Genomic DNA, 19,980 nt, shown 5'->3' on the forward strand with positions numbered 1-19,980 from the left:
TTTAGAGTCAAACATACAGTCCTGCTCACATGTGCACCTATCTCCGGTTAGTGTTTTCATCTTGTTAAAATAGAGGTACTATCAAAAGAATGGTAATGACCTAAATGTCCATCAAACAGGGAACTGATTAAATAAATAACAGTACACACAATTAATACTATGCAGCGCTAGAGAAGAAAGAAGCTTTTTATGTACTGATAGGGAAACAGCTTCAAGATACAGTGTGGAAAAAAAAGCAACATGCAGAATTGTTCTGTACAGCGGGCTACTTTTTGTGTAAAGGGGTCAAGGAGGACTGCTTGTATTTGTTTGCATGTGTATAAAATCTCTTGAAGGATATACAAAAAACATTAACTTTAGTTGCCTATTGGATGTGGAACTGAGTGGCTACAGAACAAATAAGATGTCTCATCCATACATTTCTAGAATTTGACCATATGAATATATTATTTAAAATCATTAAAAAATAAATTTAAAGATTGTTTTCTTTTGTGTAGGCCAACCCTACTACCTCTGTTTGGATTTCATGTGCTTCCACCTTCTCAGAAACCTTATACTACAGATTTTTGCTGCTCTCCATATTCAACTTCTTTTCACTGCATCCTTCCCATCAGCTTATAAACATAAGTCTTTCTCATTAAAACAAACTAATCCACCATCAATTCCACATCTAATTATTGCCCTATTCCTATACCCCTCCCCTGCTTCACAGCCGATCTTCTCCCAAAATAATCTGTTCTTGATGTTTCTATATCTCAATCTCCTGGAAAAATTCTTACCATACAATCCATTACTAAGCTCTGCTGTTTCTGTCTCTCAAACAAATATCAATAGAATTCATCTATAACTCTTCATCTCTATTGCCAACACCCTAGCTAACAATATCTGCTAATGCAGTGGCTTCCTAAATAGTATATATACTCTTTGTTCTCAGAGTCCTTCTTTAAAAATACAAATCTAATTTAATTTACATAATACCCCCCTCCCAACCCCACCTAAAATCCTTCACTGGCTAGCTTTCCTCTGTTCTAGGATAAAGTCCAAAATCCTTAATAAAGATAATAAATGTAAAGAACCTGGCACAAGCATCTTAATGACTATTCCCAGGGTACAAACATGTACCCACTTCTCTAAAATGCTCTTTTTAGAGAGGCAAGTTTGAATTCCTAAGGGATTTTGTTTGAAATGCCAGACATAAAAAATATTTTAAATGTATTTCATAATCTTATCTTTTTGGTACAATTATCTTGGAGTCTTTTTCTGGACTGCAGGTCATGACCATTGTGGATTGTAAAATAAGTTTTAGAGGGTCAAAGCTAGGACTTTTTAGAAAATGAAATAGAATATACAGAATATATAATAGTAAGGGTCAACACTGTTTTATGAAACTTGTTTCCGTTTTTACAAACTGAAACATGGTATAAAATGTATTTTTTCTATTTTGAGTTGCCAAAAATATATCTGAACCCATGGTCTAAGCTATTTGAGATTATGATACTACTGTTTTCCTATGATTCAATTTTTTTCATCTATGACTAAGAAATTATACTTCAAGTTAACTTTCAGTAGGTTTCAGAATTTCAGCCATTTTTAAATGGCTCTATTTCACACTACCTAATCTTAAATGAGGTCTGATAATTTACCTAACAGTGTTGCAACAGCAAAATTTAACTGAATACCTATACCACACACCTATCAGAACTCTGTGGCTCAAACCCCAAAGGCTTTGCGGTTTCTGGCAGCAGAGATATGAGCTCATTACCTGCAACTCAGAGACTGCCTCTCAGGGATTCTTAACCTTCTTTGTGGCATGGAAGCCTTTACCAATCTGATGAAAAGTCATGGATTCCTTCTCAGATAGTGCTTTTGAATGGATACATAAGATTACCAAGGAAATTAGTTACACTGAAATACAGTTCTATTCTTGACCCTATAAGGATCTGTGGACCTAAGGGTAAGTATTCATCAATCTAAAGATTACACCGAGTTTAAAAATTTATATGTAAGAAGTCCTAGGTAACTAAAGCACATTTTAAGAAATACAAAGCATTTTGAGAAACAATATCTAGGAACATGAGAAAATTCCAGATAATGAAACACAGTGCGGGATGGGAGGTGTATGTGAAAAATGAAATACTGATAAGCTTACCTCAATATTAAGGAAGGTTTCTTCCCTTTCTCTATTTCTCTACACTCACGTATATATGGACTTCCTGCTAAAATCAACTTTATTTACTTAAGCAAATTTCTGCAATGGAAACTCTAAAACTAATTTTTTGAACCTTAAAAAAAGTACAAGGTGCCCATATATACAAATCCCCAAACAGTTTATTCACAAACAAAAATGCTGCTCTACTCATAGGTACTACCTCTGGGCTCTCTTCTACTGGCAGCTGCTAGGAAATATGACAAGCCTAATTATCTGATTTTCCAATATGCAGAATACTAGAAGAGTTACTATAAGGGGAGCTGCATTAACAGCAGATGAAGAACCATCAGACAGTGGGAAGACAATGAGAAAAAAAATTATAAAATGCTGGTACAAGAATTAAAAGCAGCAGGACTTCCCTGGTGGTGCAGTGGATAATACTCCATGCTCCCAATGCAGGGGCCCCGGGTTCGATCCCTGGGCAGGGAACTAGATCCTACATGCATGCCTCAACTAAGAGTTCACATGACACAACTAAGGAGCTTGAGTGCCACAACTAAGGAGCTGCTGAGCCACAACTATGGAACCTGAGAGCCAAAACTAAGGATCCGGCAAGCTGCAACTAAGACCTGGTGCAACCAAATAAATTAAAAAAAAAAAAAAAAAAAAAAAAGAAAAGAAAAGAATTAAAAGCAGAACAGATTTCATTCAGTAACACAAATATTCCTACATAATAACACTCCGGGGCACCATTCTATCACCTACAGAGAATAATAAACTAATCCTTCTAATATGTTTTGAATCAGTAAAATGAGATGAAAATCTGCTTATAAGTCAGTATTTCAGTGATTTATGGGGGAAGGAGTGAGAATGAAAAGGGAGCATTGTGAAGTTTGAAAAGACCCAGCTGCGAATCAGTCTTAGTAAGACACTGTTACCAAAGACAGTGTTCTGGAATAAAAAAAAAGTTAAAAATGTAAAACATATTTTAGAAGGTCTCTATCCAAAACTTATCTATCCAAAATAAACTGTTTGAATTGGAAAATTTCACTTAAATTTAATTGCAGTTATACTTTCTACAACTGGATCCATTCAATTCTCCTGTGTGATTTCAATACCCCATCTTTTTAAGTCTTGTTTTTTAAGTCTCCTTGCTCCTTCATTACCCTGAACAGACTACTTATCAGTACCTATGGCTTCAGGGCCCTCTTAAGCTTCAAATCTACTTCTATTACTTCTACGTTTAAAAAAATATCACAGGGCTTCGCTGGTGGCACAGTGGAGAATCCGCCTGCCAATGCAGGGGACACAGGTTCAAGCCCTGGTCTGGGAAGATCCCACATGCTGCGGAGCAACTAAGCCCTGTGTGCCACAACTACAGAGCCTGCACTCTAGAGCCTACAAGCCACAACTACTGAAGCCTTGTGCCTAGAGCCCATGCTCCGCAACAAGAGAAGTCACCGCGATGAGAAGCCAGCACACCGCAACGAAGAGTAGCCCCTGCTGGACACAACTAAAGAAAGCCTGCGTGCAGCAATGAAGACCCAATGCAGCCAAAAAAATATAAATTAAAAAAAAAATCACAGTAAAAGGCAAGAAACTAGGATACAAATGACTAGTGGAGATAATGCTAAATAAAACACATTCACACTATACTATAAATTAGCCTCAATCAGGAATTGGTGCCTTAATATCAATTAATGGCAAATATACAATGTTTGATTTGAGAGAAAGGTTAGACAGGGAGCCCTGATCACCTAAGGGAGAAAAGAAAGATGAAAGGGGAATCACCAATTGAGGATAGAAAAGAGGACACTGGAACACCAAAAACACACTTTGTTAATTTTAGCATTTTACTGAGTGACAGTGGTGTGTATTTTCAAATGACAAAATAGATGTGATGCACAGGGACGTTTCTGTCAATTTAGCAGAACACTGCTGTGCTATATGAAACTTACCTTTATATGATTTAGGAGATATTTTTAGAAGACCCACTTTATTATAAAGGAGTCTCATTACCTCAATTATTACATATAAACCACTTCATTCCAATATTCCATTCTTCTGACAGATTCACTCTACTGGAAAAGGATTCCCAGGTCCCCATGACTGCCTTTGAGTCAAATCCAGTGTTACCATATCTACTTTGATTCTTCTACTATTCCTCTGCCACACTGTGCAATTACCTCTACCATCTAAAACTCAATTCTCATAGCTGACTAGCTCTACTGCTAAACCTATTTCTTCATCTATAAGATGAGAATAACATTCACTTTCATATAATTATTATGAAAATTAAGAACTTCCAGTTTCTGATCTAGCATGTAAGCTTAGAAGTCACCATACCACCCTAACAAAAAAATCAACAACTCTTCTTAGATCGGTCAGAGATGTGAGGTCAGAGAGCAAACTGCTGACCCCAAAACTTGAGAGACAGACGGATACAGAAAATCACAACTTACCAGAGCAGAAACCTGTCAGCAGAACCAGTGCTGGGGTAGGAAAACCTGAACTGTAATTCTGCTGGGGACTGTATGATTACTAGGGGTTCAGTGTGAACAAGTCTGAGTTAAAAACTCCAGGGGGACCCCACAGTCAATTCATAAGTTTTATTTCCATGAGCTTTGCCAGGTCCTCCCAGTGAGTATCAGAGAAAAATTCCCCTCATGCTCCCAAGAGGAGGAGTGGGAAAGGAACCATTTTGATATATGCCAGAGCATTCTATTCTTCTTCACCTAAGGGGGTAGAGGCGGACACTGAGAAGCACTGGGAATTGCAAATTAAAACAAGCAAACAAAAACACCACTTACACCTATTAGAACGGTGAAAATTGAAAACACTTGACAGTATCAAATGCTGGTGAGGATGTGGATGGAACAACAGGAGCTCTCCCTTAACTGCTGGTGGGAATGCAAATGGCACAGCCACTTTGAAAGACAGTTTGGCGGTTTCTTACAAAACTAAACATACTCTTACCATATACAATCCAGCAATTATGCTCCTTGGTATTTACCTAAAGGAGTTGAAAACTTATATCCACCCAAAAACCTGCACATGGACGTTAATAGCAGCTTCAATCATAATTCCCAAAACTTGGAAGCAACCAAGATATGCTTTAGTAGGTAAATGGATAAACTTGTGGTGCATCAAGACAATGGAATACTATTCAGTGCTAAAAAGAAATGAGCTATTAAGCCATGGATAAACATGGAAGAAACTTCATTGCACGTTACTAGGTGAAAGAAGCCAATGTGAAAAGGCTACATGCTGTTTGCTTCTAAATATATGACATTCTGGAAAAGAAAAACTGTGGAGACAGTAAAAGATCAGTGGTTGCCAGGGGTTAGGAGGAAGGGATGAACATGTGGAGCACAGAGGATTTTTTTAGGCAGGCAAAATATTCTGTATGATACTATACATAACGGAGAATCCATGTCATTGTACATCCGTCCAAACTCACAGAGTATACAACACCAAGCTATGGATTTTGGATAATAATATTTTAGTGTAGATTCATTAAAAAAAAATTAAATGTGGCCCTATCAAAATCCCAGCTGATTTATTTTCAGAAATTGACAATTGATCCCAAAATTCATATGGAATTATAAGGGACTAAGAATAGCCAAAATAATGTTGAATAATAAGAACAAAGTCTGAAGATTCACACCTCCTGATTTCAAAACTTACTGCAAAACTAGTGTAGGACTAGCATTAAGAATAGACATGTAGGGCTTCCCGGGTGGTGCAGTGGTTGAGAGTCCGCCTGCCGATGCAGGGGACACGGGTTTGTGCCCCGGTCCGGGAAGATCCCACATGCCGCGGAGCGGCTGGGTCCATGAGCCACGGCCGCTGAGCCTGCGCGTCTGGAGCCTGTGCTCCGCAACGGGAGAGGCCACAACAGTGAGAGGCCCGCGTACCGCAAAAAAAAAAAAAAAGACATGTAGGGACTTCCCTGCTGGTGCAGTGGTTAAGAATCCACCTGCCAATGCAGGGGACACGGGTTCGATCCCTTCTCCGGGAAGATCCCACATGCTGCAGAGCAACTAAGCCCATGTGCCACAGCTACTGAGCCTGTGTGCCACAACTACTGAAGCCCAGGTGTCTAGAGCACATGCTCCACAACAAGAGAAGCTACTGCAATGAGAAGCCCATGCACTGCAACAAAGAGTAGCCCCCACTCACCGCAAATAGAGAAAGCCCACACACAGCAAGGAAGACCCAACACAGACAAAAATAAACAAATAAAATTTAAATTAAAAAAAAAAAGAACAGACATGTAGGGACTTCTCTGATGGCGTGGTGGTTAGGAATCTGCCTGCCAATGCAGGGGACACGGGTTTGATCCCTGGTCTGGGAAGATCCCACATGCCGTGGAGCAACTAAGCCCGTGTGCCACAACTATTGAGCCTGCACTCTAAAGCTCGCACACCACAACTACTGAAGCCTACATGCCTATAGCCAGTGCTCCACAACAAGAGAAGCCAAGACTAGACATGTAGATCAATGGAACATAACTGAAGAGTCCAGAAATAACCCCTTAACACTTAATGGACAATTGATTTGGGGCACAACAATGGGGAAATATTGAACAAATGGTGCTCTGACAGGATAGTCACATTCAAAATAATAAATTTGGGGCCTTCCTTACACTACACACAAAAATTAACTCTTAAAAGAAAACACAGGAGTATATCTTTGTGAATGTGGGTTAGGCAAAATTTTCTTAGACACAACACCAAAAGCTCAAGTGACAAAAGAAAAAATAAACTGGATCCACCAGAATTAGCAATTTTTGTGCTCAAGTAACACCATCAAGAAAGTGAAAAGACCATAGCAAAGGAAACCATAAACAAAACAAAAAGACAACCCACAGAATGGGAGAAAATATTTGTAAAGAAAGTGACCAACAGGGATTAATCTCCAAAATATACAAACAGCTCATGCAGCTCAATATCAAAAAAAAGCAACCCAATCGAAAAATGGCTGTTGGAAGATCTAAATAGACATTTCTCCGAAGAAGATATACAGATAGCCAAAAAGCACACGAAAAGATGCTCAACAGGGCTTCCTTGGTGGCGCAGTGGTTAAGAATCCACCTGCCAATGCAGGGGACGTGGGCTCGAGCCCTGGTCCAGGAAGATCCCACATGCCACAGAGCAACTAAGCCCGTTCACCACAACTACTGAGCCTGTGCTCTAGAGCCTGCAAGCCACAATTACTGAAGCCAGCACGCCTAGAGGCCGTGCTCCGAAACAAGAGAAGCCACCGCAATGAGAAGCCTACACACCGCAATGAAGACCACAACTAGAGAAAGCCCATGCGCAACAAAAACCCAATGCAGCCAAAAATAAATAAATAAATTAATTAGTTAAAAACAATAAGATGCTCAACATCACTAATTATTAGAGAGATGAAAATCAAAACTACAATGAGGTATCACCTCACACCGGTCAGAATGGCCACCACCAAAAAATCTACAAACAATAAATGCTGGAGAGGGTGTGGAGAAAAGGGAATCCTCCTACACTGTTGGTGGGAATGTAAACTGGTACAGCCACTATGGAGAACATATGGCGGTTCCTTTTTTTTTTTTTTTTAAACATCTTTATTGGAGTATAATTGCTTTACAATGTTGTGTTAGTTTCTGCTGCATAACAAAGTGAATCAGCTATATGTATACATGTATCCCCATATCCCCTCCCTCTTGCATCTCCCTCCCACCCTCCCCATCCAACTCCTCTAGGTGGTCACAAAACACTAAGCTGATCTCCCTGTGCTATGCAGCTGCTTCCCACTAGCTACCTATTTTACATTTGGTAGTGTATATATGTCAATGCTACTCTCTCACTTCGTCCCAGCTTACCCTTCCCCCTCCCCATGTCCTCAAGTCCATTCTCTACATCCGTGTCTTTATTCCTGTACTGCCCCTAGGTTTGTTAGAGCCATTTTTTTTTTTAGATTCAGTATGGCGGTTCCTTAAAAAACTAAAAATAGAGCTACCATATGATAAGCAATCCCACTCCTGGGCATATATCCGGAGAAAACCATAACTGGAAAAGATACATGCACCCCAATGTTCACTGCAGCACTATTTACAACTGCCAAGACATGGAAGCAACCTAAATGTCCATGAACAGAGGAATGGATAAAGAAAATGTGGTACATATATACAATGGAATATTACTCAGGCATAAAAAAGAATGAAATAATGCCATTTGCAACATGGATGGACCTAGAGATTGTCACACCGAGTGATGTAAGTCAGACAGAGAACGACAAATATCATATGATAGCGTTTATACGTGGAAACTAAAAATATGTTACAAATAAACTTATTTACAAACAGAAACAGAGTCACAGATATAAAAAACAAATTTATGGTTACCAGGGGGGAAAAGGGGGGAGGGATAAATTGGGAGATTGGGATTGACATATACACATATATATAAAATAGATAACTAATAGGGACCTACTGTATAGCAAACGGAACTCTACTCAATACTCTGTAATGACCTATATGGAAAAAGAATTTAAAAAAGAGTGGATATATGTATATGTATAACTGATACACTTTGCTCTACAGCAGAAACTAACACAACATTGTAAATCAACTATACTCCCATAAAAATTAAACCACCCCCCCCAAACTACTCTATCTGTAGGAACAAGCAGGAGAGATCACTCACAAAGATCTAATAATGATATTTGAAGGTTTTTTTGCAGAAATGATGGAAAAGTACAAATAAAACATGAAATTGAACAGGGTATGCTTGTTAGGGTCTCTAGAAGCAGAAAACAGCTTTATAGGGTATAATTACAAAATCTACTGGCTTTTTGTTTGCATTCGCTTCCAAAGATTCTGACAACAGTCTTAAAACAGTCTCAGAGTAGATGACTATCACTGTCTTCATTCGTCCAAAATTCTGAAATTCTCATCACCAAAACAGCTGTCAGTCTGCTCCCAGTAATGTTATGTTCTTCTGAAAAATACCACTTCATACCCCTTCTCTGAGCACTTTCAATGGAAGGATTATTCATGTCATATATGTTCTCTGTCTGTAATTAACTAAGAGGAAGGGACATAAAGATTTAAAGGAAGGTAAACTCATGGTTACCAAGGCGGAACGGGGGAGGGGATAAATTAGGAGATTGGGATTGACAACAGATAACTAATAAGGACCTACTGTATAACACAGGGAACTCTACTCAACACTCTGTAATGACCTATATGGGAAAAGAATTTTAAGAAGAGTGGATATATGTATAACTGATTCACTTTGCTGTACAGCAGGAACCAACACAACATTGTTAATCAACTATACTCCAATAAAAATTAATTTTTAAAAAGTGAAAAGACAGTCCACAAAACAGGAGAAAACTTGCAAATCTCATATCTGACAAGAGATCAGAATATATAACGAACTCTTACAACTCAATAAGGATCTGAATAGACATTTCTCCAAAGATGTACAAATGGCCAAGAAGCACGTGAAAAGATGCTCAACATGAGTCTTTACGGAAATGCAATCAAAACCACAATGAGGACTTCCCTGGTGGCGCAGTGTTAAGAATCTGCCTGCCAATGCAGGGGATTCGAGCCCTGGTCTGGGAAGATCCCACATGCCACGGAGCAACTAAGCCTGTGCGCTGAGCCCGCGCTCTAGAGCCTGCAAGCCACAACTACTGAGCCTGCATGCCACAACTACTGAAGCCCGCTCGCCTAGAGGCCGTGCTCTGCAACGAGAAGCCACCGCAATGAGAAGCCCATGCACTGCAATGAAGAGTAGCCCCCACTCGCCGCAACGAGAGCCCGCGTGCAGCAACGAAGACCCAACGCAGCCAAAAATAAATAAACAAATAAGCTAATTAATTAATTAAAAAAAAACCCAAACCGCAATGAGATACCACTTCATAGGCACTAGAATGGCTATAATTAAAAAAAAAAAGATAAAAAGTTTTGGTGATGATGTGCAGAAATTGGAACCCTTGTACACTGCTAGTGGGAATGTAAAACCATACTACAAGTGTTTTGGAAAACAGTTTGGCAGTCCCTCAAAAGGTTAAACATGGAATTATGTGACACAGCAATTCTACTAGGAAGTGTATAACCAAGAGATATGAAAACATATCTGTACAAAAACTTGCACACAAATGTTTATAAAAGCATTCATAAGAGCCAAAAAATGGAAGCCCAAATGTTCATCAATGAAGAATGGCTAAACAAAATGTGGTTGATCCACACAATGAAATACTTCACAATAAAAGAAATGAAGTCCTGACACATGCTACAACATAGATGAATCTTGAAAACAGTAAGAGACTAGCGACAAAAGACCACATATTAGTATGCATACTGGTATGCACTTCTCATTGGGGAAATGCAAATTAAAACCACAATGAAACACTTCTACACACTTATCAGAGTGCCTAAAATAAAAGACTGACAATACCAGGTGCTGGTAAGGATGTAGAGCAAACAGAACTCTTGTATATAGCTGACAGGAGTGTAAACTGGTGAAACCACTTTGGCAACTTATTTTGAAATGCATCCAAAAATAGGATGGATTGATAAAGGGACTGGGTATGTGTTAAAACAAATATAGCAAAATGTTAACTACAGTCTAAGTGGTAGGAATATGAGTATTCAAACAATTCTGTCAACTTCTCTTTGTTTTTGAAATTTCCATAATAAAATATTGTGGGAAAAACTAAACATATACCTGTTCCATTACCCAGCATTTCCACTCCTGAATATAAACCAAATAGGTATTTACGTATATTTTAAAAAATGTTCACAGCACATTCATACAGTCAAAAACTAACACAACCCAAATATGTATTAATAGTAAAATGGGTTTTAAAAGTATATTTATACAACTGAATCCTCTACAGCAATGAAAAATAATATGAGCTACTGCCACAATATGGAACATCATAACCGAATTTCACAAACAATGCTGAACAAATTATTTAAGTTCAAAACTGGGCAAAACAAACAGAAGGTGGTAAGAGGTCAGAACAGTAGTTACCTTTGGGGAAGGGGTATTGACTGTTAGAGGAGATATGAGGGAACCTTTTGGGGGGATGGATATTGGCTATATCTCGATGGTGGTTATAATATGTAAAAGGTCACTGGACTATATAGTTAAGATATTATTTATACTATTAAAGATATACTCTTTATTGTATATAAGCAATAAAAAGGTTTTACACACACACGCACATATTATACCTTAACTGTACAACATTATACAACTCCCTCTAAATTCATGCTCACCACCTACTGATTATTCTTCCAGCTCCAAGCTCCCCAACTCATAGTTTAATCAGGGCAGCTCTTTTGCTTTTATTATTTTTTACATTTACGTTCATCATTTGATGTCTTCAGAAGCTAAAGAGTTATTTTGTGATCCACTGCCCTATCATAAATTGATCCTCCAACTTAAAGTCTCAAGTTTAATACTTGATTACACTGTTTCACACTGAATAAATGCTTCATGTATATACATTAATCTTGCCTCCTTAAAGTGGTAGATCCTTAAGGGTAAAGGACTCATTTCTCCTTTCACCTTGGTGCCCAACACATACCTGCTGACCGATAGAAGAAATGAAGTATCAAGTGTCCTGGTTTTTAATCCTTAAAGCCTTGCCATTCAGTTTATGGTAAACTGCTTTTTTTTGCCACATATGTAAGAATTAAATTGTTATACAAAATTACATGTAATTTTAACTAATTGGATCAATTATAAAAGTCTCATTCTTCTTAAAGCCATTCAGCTTCATAAGAATTCATAAAGTTTTAATAAATTTAGGAACTAATATATCTGGAGGATTGCTTTCTTCATTCCCACACCTTCATATCCCTTACTTACCTTACTGTATGCTCTCTGGATTAAGTAACAAGATAATTACTCAACTGCCCCTGGGAGCACACTCCATGTTGGCTATTTAATTAAAAGATAGGTATATGTGCATTCATATTAAAATGAACTCAAAGTATTTTTAATTGGTTACAATAAGGAACTCTTCTAAAACTTGAAAAGCAACATACCATAAAGTCAAATTGAATATCAAAACCAAAAGGTCAGGCAGATTCTCCAAGAGCAGAAAATACATTTAGTTCTCCCTTATCACTTTACTTTTCAACAGCATGTAGCAATTTCTTCTGCCATTAAAAACACACACACTTTGGCTATCTATATGCTAGCTTTTCCTCACATCTTTCACTCACATTTCCACTCTGAGTCTTTAGTATCTTTACCACCTCACTCTTGATTTCATTTACATCACAACTGCAAAAATTCTGAATACTGAACAGGTTAACAATATCATAAATATTTGTTAAATTCAATATTAAAAGTTACTGACAAGGAATCAACTTCTGGAAATTTGTTACAGCCTATTTTTTAATAATCTGTTGATACAGGACAGAAACACATAATCCCTAACTCTTTGCTTGAAAAAAGGTAATACACAGAAGATAATTACATTCAGAAATGGCTTGAGGCAAGATGACAAAGAAATACAACATCTAATTCCAACTGTATTTACAATCATCCTCTTTTCACTTCCTTCCTCATTTCTAGAAATTTTGAACTTGGCTGAGACAGTAAAGACAGAAAGAAGTGGTACAAGTTGAAGAAAAAAAAGTCAGGGAAAACCTATAGTAGCCATTCTGTGACAATTTTTCTATGTAGAAGGAACCAAATAAAATTAAGATCTTTAAAAAAAATCCCCTCCTACCTAAAGTATTATATTATGATTTTTAAAAGATCTAAATTTTACAAAAATATATCCTAGAAAGTGCTAACTAAAAAATATTTTAAAAAAGTCAAGTTCTCAGACCTTATGTACCAAGTACTCATTACCCCTATCTTCTCAAGTTACCCTATAATTGGCTCTAGAATTAAACTGACACACAGACTGTCCTACTCTTAAAGGTGCTCATACATTCTTAATGGCAAAGAATCAGCCTTAAGTAAAGGACATCCAGAGGGGTAGATCATGCATAAACAAACAAAACCCTTGTAACAATGGTTACAAATAAATAAGCAAAGATATTTGCTTAGTTATTAAAAAAAAGAAGAGGCAAGCTGAGCTACACAGAACACAGACCAAACTCAAATGAAAACAAGGTAAACAGATTAACTTTCCCAAAGCTTATGCACATTATAAATTAGAAGTGACAGGACAAAACTGAATACAGTCAGATAAAATAGTTAATGTGGGAGAGAAAAATAGCAGAACCCTTTAAAGTACAAAAGCCAAACACTAAAGCACAGGATTCTGGGAACAATTTATAAAGAATCGAACAACCATAAGACTTCACACTCACAGAAAAACACAATAACTGATTTTCACATTTACTCAAGTATTTGAGTGCCTGCTATGTGAAAAGCACAGTTCTAGCAATGCAAAGATGAATCATCAGACTTGGATTCTAGTAGGGTACAGGCAACATTGTTATAAATAATTAAAATCAAATAGGAAGGGTAAAGAAGTGTATAAAGAGGAGTAATTAAAATCAAATAGGAAGGGTAAAGTGTATAAAGAGGAGTATTCTGGGCAACAGGAATAGAATGAGCAAAGGCAGAGGCTGGAAAGCAGAAGGCATATACAGAACATAGCAAACTTCAGTCTGACTAGAGTATAAGTTTTACATAAGACTACGAAAAGCTGGAAAAGTATAAAAGAAGCCAGATCATAACTCTGAATGCTAGGACAGATCTTCAGTGATGAGTCGGGAAGAATCATTAAGGATTAAGAAGCAAGGGAATCTGATTTGGATAGAATTTACTGAACAATAAATGGTTGGGGATGAAATGCATGGAAGAGGAGACATCAAATAGGTAATTGTGAGAGGTCATGAAGACCTCAGTTCCAGTGGTGACAGTGTAAGAGGGAGAAGGCAGAGTTCTAAGTTAGACACCGGGTGTCTACAATGTGTAAGGTACCATTCCACTCCACTGAGAAACTTTTAAAATCTTAACACATCATTCTCACTTTTAAGGAAACAGTAATCTGGAAAAATAATAAATGTTAAAGCATCGAGAGCTAATAAGATAATACATGATTTCCAGATAAATATTACAAACAGAAAATACTGCACTTGAAGAAATCAGGAGAGGGGAAAAAAATGGTCAGTGGAGGATTTATTAAAGAGGTTGGAGTTGATCTGCACCTCAATGAAAAGGTAAAATTTCAACAGGGGAGGGATAAAATTTCACACAAAGGGAGTTTTTTTAAGTTAAATAATTTGTTTAATAAGAGCAAGATAGGTGAGATACACTGAGGTAATTTCCAACAAAATAGTAAACAAAACACTAATACATAAAAAAAAAAAAAATTCAACTACCTGAACTTAACTTCATAAAGATACCAGAAAAACAAGGTATTATTACTATTACAGCTCTGAATGCTTAAAAATGAGTATTTTCTTATATTCTAGATCTTTAAATGAGAGGGGTTACTTTTAATGAGTTCTATAGGAGAGACCAAGCCTTAAAAAAAAAAAGTAACCTTCAGTTAGTTTGAAATATCCAAAATGTTATGTTTTGTTATTTGTGAAAGAAGTTCCTCAAGACACAACATAATCTGATAAACTCTCTTCATATTTTACACGTGATATGAACCAGGATATGAACTCAGACCCATCTGACTCCAAAACCAGAGCTATACTTGCACTCAGCGCTGTATTACCAATAATTTTTCTTCTGATTTTAAAATCTCAAATGTATTAATCACAAAGTGCACAGAAGGAAGAGATGAGTAAATCTCAAACTATGTAACTACTGCAAAAGTGAGAGATACCACTTTATTTATATATGTATATATATATATTCAGATTAAAGTACTGTAAAGTGCTTTTTTGTTGTCAATGAATATTAATTTACCAGAGTGCCACTCCCAAATTAGTCATGAGAAATGGGGGTTTTAGAGTGACTAGTTAGTGGTTTCTCAATCTGTTCACTTACACCTTTCAAAGCTGGGCTACCTACCTGGCCCTTTCCTCTTATCAACCTTCATTCCTCAGCCTTTCATGACTTATCCTCCCTCTCACAACCCTTCTAAGACTGCCCTTGATGGGCAGATTTCCTCTGTATTCTTTTTAAACATTCAGGAAGGAAAGAGTAGACGACGTGCCAAATTTGTTTTTTACCTTCTAATTCAAGAAAAGCTCTAACCTCTTCCCTCCAATTTCTTTAAGGACAAAGATTTAAGTTCTTTTCTCACAAAATAAACATTTTGTTATAGAATATAAACAAGGTGGAAAAAACCTATTTTATCAATAATTATTATAAACCAATTCCTATATTTAATATTATTGGGATTTGATTTTTAGGATTCCTTAAAAATGATCCATTATAAAGGAAAAAGGCACTAGGAATGTGCATAATTCTTACAAAACATTCTACTGCACTTGCCTCAAAATAAATATATTAAATCATTTAAAAGAAATCCAGTCATTCAACCAACAACTGAGTGCCTAATGTGTGCCAGGCACTATTTAGGCACTTGGGAAACAACAATTTTTTTAAAACTCCCCTTTCCTCAGGGAGTTTACCACCTAGCAGGAGGAGACAGATAATAAACAATAAATATAATAAGTAAAGACAATGTGTTAGAAAGTGATAAATGCTATGGGAAAAAAATAGAACAAGGTAAGTGAGAATTCCAGGGTGCCAAGGCAAGTGCACTTTTAAATAGGGTGGTTAGAGAGGGTGTAAGAAGGTGTCATTTGACTAAAAACTTGAAGGTAAGGGAGTCAGCCATGATGATACCTGGGGGAAGAGTACTCAAGGCACAGAAAAAAAGAGTAAAGGTCCTGGAGTATCCTAGAAACAAGGAGGTCAGAGGAAGCCAGCAAAGGGCAGAGTAGTAAGAGGTGTCATAAGAGCTATGTATGGGAGCAGAGGGTATAGATCATGTAGGGTTTATGGGACACTAAGGAATTTGGCTTTTACTTTGAATGAAATGAGGATCCACAGAAAGTTGAGTAGAGTGTCATGATCTGTTTTACCATAATCACTCTGGATGATGGGTTAAGCATAGACTAAAGGGAGGGTAAGGGTGAAAGCAGAGAGACCAGTTAGGAGGCTACAAAAGAAACCCAGGAGAGAAATATGTACTTCCCATCAACTTTGACCACAGTAGTACAGTGCTTACATTTAAGCATAAATAGATAAAGCAAATCTCAGATCCTGTTAATAAGAAATAACTGGATGTTACAGAAGTTTTTTATATAGAGCTCTTGGCATATAGATACATTGTACATCTTTTCTTTTAACCATTCACTACAGAGAAATACCAAGTATGTTCCTTTATAATCAGTTATTCCCTCCATGAATTTTTTAAAAATCCTACTGTAACTGAGACTATTCTTTAAGGAAATAAGCCAATATTTCTGTAGCTCTGTCAATTATACACTATTTTTGAAGAAAAAAATAAGTCACTTCTATCCACTGAAAATATAAATCATTTACCTTGGATTAGTGTTTCTCAGATCACCTGATTTACATTCCTAAAAACTTCAATTCCTTCAGGTAAGACAAATTTCTACAAAAGTTTCTCTTTTTATGCTTCTATCTTTAAAGAAATTACTTCTTTCAAATTGATGCCAAATTTGCATATCAGTATCTGGGTCGTTCATTTCAGGAAATGGCAACCACAAAAAACTCCCGCTGTCACAAACATGTTTCAAAAAACGTTCCTTCATGACACCAAAAAAACTCTTATCATCTTATCCTCCTGGAAAAGGCAAATACAATTCCCATAAATTCTAAAGAAGTTATTCTTTTTTTTTTGCGATACGCGGGCCTCTTACTGTTGTGGCCTCTCCTGTTGCGGAGCACAGGCTCCAGACGCGCAGGCTCAGCGGCCATGGCTCACGGGCCCAGCCGCTCCGCGGCATGTGGGATCTTCCCAGACCGGGACACGAACCCGTGTCCCCTGCATCGGCAGGCGGACTCTCAACCACTGCGCCACCAGGGAAGCCCTAAAGAAGTTATTCTTAACACTGTATTTATCATAAGGATATAAGAGAAAGAGTGTAGAAAGTCAAAGATATTTGACTTGCCTAGAAGGGGGCTAGGGAACATGGAAGGAGATTTTGAAATAAAAACTCATACTTCTAAAAGAATTTGCTTATGAAACTGAAATAAGCACACTGTCCTATAGCATTTATGAAGGAAACCAAGAGTGAAATATAAACTATTTACTTGCTTCAAAGACTCAGAAAAACATCTAGACTTAGCTTGGATTTTTTAAGAGACTTCCTTGTGACAATTCTTTGGAAGAAATGGGTGTGTAAATTTACAAAACTGAATTCAAATTCATTAATTCACTCAACATTTAAGTGCTTATGTGCCAGAAATTGCACTAAGCAAGGAGGACATAGTCCCTGTTCTCAAGGGCTTACAGTCTTCACTCACTCCAGTAACTAAGCATCTACTATGAGCCAGATGCTGCGTATACAACAAACAGGAAACACAGGGTCCCTACCTGCATACAGCTTATACTGGAGAAGGAGGGAAATGCCTCAAGAATGAGACACACATCTAACTAAACAAGGATAACATTCAAGTGTTAAATGGGCTGCTTATGAAAGTGTGGACACTTCCTTCAAGGGGGACACAAAGAAGGAAGTAATGGATTCAGGGTGAGAGGGAGGGGAATGTAGGGACTTCAGATACAGTTGAGTCCTCAAAGAGGATTACGCTGTTCACCTGCTGACCTTGGGGGAAGGGCTCCAGAGGGGGCAAATGGAGCTAAGGCAGAGATGTGTGAACAGGCTGTTGTACTTGATAGGCCTGGAATATGAATGTGAAAGAGAAATCATGGAGACTTCTCTATGCCACAATTAAAAGACTGGACTTTATTGGCATATATGAAAGGCCCCTGAAGGGTTTTATCCAGAAAACCAGCATATGTGATCAGGTTTTTCTGGTGTGGTGAGACACTGATTTACATAGGAATGAGAAAAGAATAACACTAGATAATGATGTCACCACATGAAACAACAAAGGAGACTGCCCAGTTTGAAAATTAAACCCCATTCATGAAAAAAATTAAGCCACAACTATCCAAGCCCTTCTGGGGAAAAAGTTTTTAATCAGCATCATTTAAAATTGAAAAAGTAGAGGAAAGGTTTATATACATTACGGATTATAACATCTGCATATCTATTTTGAGTTTTCTAAAGCAGTCTTTAGCTCTTTATTAATTGTGTAAAGATATCTGGAGCTGCTGATTGCTGTACAAAAAGCAGTGAAGCTATTTAGAAGACGAGTCTTTGATACAAAAGGAGAACCACGAGTAACATAAGCTATTTCTCAAGTAAGGTTTGAAGGTTTCCAAAGTTCAAGATAAGCAAGTTCTCTTAAGTCAGCGTGTTTAAAAGGTGTGTCATAGGGGTGGAGCAAAAGGAGGGATTAAAAATTAATATAAACATATATAAAAACAAGTAACTCGATGTTGCTAGAACCAAAATCACTACTTGGAAATCTCCCAAGCAGAGGGAGAAATGAACGCCTACCAGATCCAATGAATACAGACAGACAGGAGGGAGGAGAGGATGATCACACTTGAAAGTATAAACGGGGGGGAGGGGGTAACCACCTATCCAGAACCCAAAATCCAGCTGGCGATGCGATGAGGAAATCATCTCCAAACCTCACAGTTCAGGCATAAAGGCAGGAAAATATCACTTCCAAACTCCACCATCTAACCACCAGCCACAGGCCAAGGGGATATCACACATACTCGAATCCCAGAACTCAAGGACAAGTACCATCCCCACGCAGTGCTTGAGGGGAGGTGAAGGATTCCCCCTATCCTGAGGGTGGGGAGCAATCACCCTCACATCCAGCCCTAAGGGGGTCAGTGCCCCTCAGGCCAGGGGCAGTGACAGCCCCGAAGATCCCACAATCTCAGACAGAGCTGCCTCTACTCCTCGCACCCCCGTTGCCCAACACACACCCTCCCCTACCTGATATGGCGGCGGCGGCTCCTGATCCGGCTCCGTCCCCTCGCCAAAGCTAGCCCGGTCGGACTGAGACTCGTGAAGCAGGGAGATGTCATCCGAAGTGGGGGACTTCAGGCAGTTCCCCATCTTCCGGGGCTGGGGTGTGTGATCTGGGGGAGGAAGAAAGCAGTAGCGGGGTCGTTCGCACGCTCCGCGGTCAGCCTCGGTCAGCGAGGTGGGGTCGGGCGGCAGGCCGGGGCTCAGGCGGCGACGGCTAACCCGCCCCCCGGCGCCACCGAAGAGCCGCTCATGCCAGCCCCCGGGGTTGGGGGCTTAAGGCTGGGCCGCGGGTTCCCTGGGGTCGCGGCGGTAGCCTCCTACGACGCGGCGGCGGCGGCGGCGGCGATGGGGGGGGGGGGGCGGGGAGACGAAGCACTTCCCCACCCCGCCCCCCCGCGGGGCGGCGGCGGCCACGGAGCTGCTGGGCCTAATCCAGGTCAGGAGGGGGGGGCGCGGCCGTCGAGGCTCCCTCAGCTGCTGCCTCAGCTGCTGCTGCCCCCGCCGACGCCGGAGCTGCAGCCGCGGGCCTCATCCTACTCCGCCTGAAAGCGGCGGCGACGGCCAGAACGAGGCCAGCTGCGGCCCTGCGTCACGCCGCCGTGCGTGCTCTGGTCCCGCCCCCGGCGCTGGGAGGCGTGGGCGGCTCTCAGCTGCGCGTCCCCCCCCCCCACCCCGCCTCTCTCGCCTTCTCCAGTTCTAAGCAGCTGTTCCTGGGCCTGCGTCAGTTTCTGCTTCTCTGACAGTCTGAGACGTGACTCCGAAACCAATCCTGCGTCTCCCGTGCCTCCCCAGACGCACTGCGCCCACC

At 39.3% G+C, this 19,980-nt stretch overlaps 1 protein-coding gene across 1 annotated transcript in view; it reads right to left on the minus strand.

Moving 5' to 3' along the window:
* Window positions 1–19,758, minus strand: part of RNF11 (ring finger protein 11) — a 38,317-nt gene extending 18,559 nt beyond the window's left edge. Inside the window, exon 1 of the mRNA XM_029230094.1 lies at window positions 19,137–19,758. Coding sequence (XP_029085927.1) covers window positions 19,137–19,259 — 123 coding nt within the window. The 5' untranslated portion in view covers window positions 19,260–19,758. The remainder of the gene's footprint in view (window positions 1–19,136) is intronic.
* Window positions 19,759–19,980: the final 222 nt, after the last annotated feature.

This window comes from Monodon monoceros, unplaced genomic scaffold (genome assembly GCF_005190385.1).
Source record: "Monodon monoceros isolate NGI ecotype Baffin Bay Population unplaced genomic scaffold, NGI_Narwhal_1 Super_Scaffold_18, whole genome shotgun sequence".
NCBI lineage: Eukaryota > Metazoa > Chordata > Mammalia > Artiodactyla > Monodontidae > Monodon > Monodon monoceros.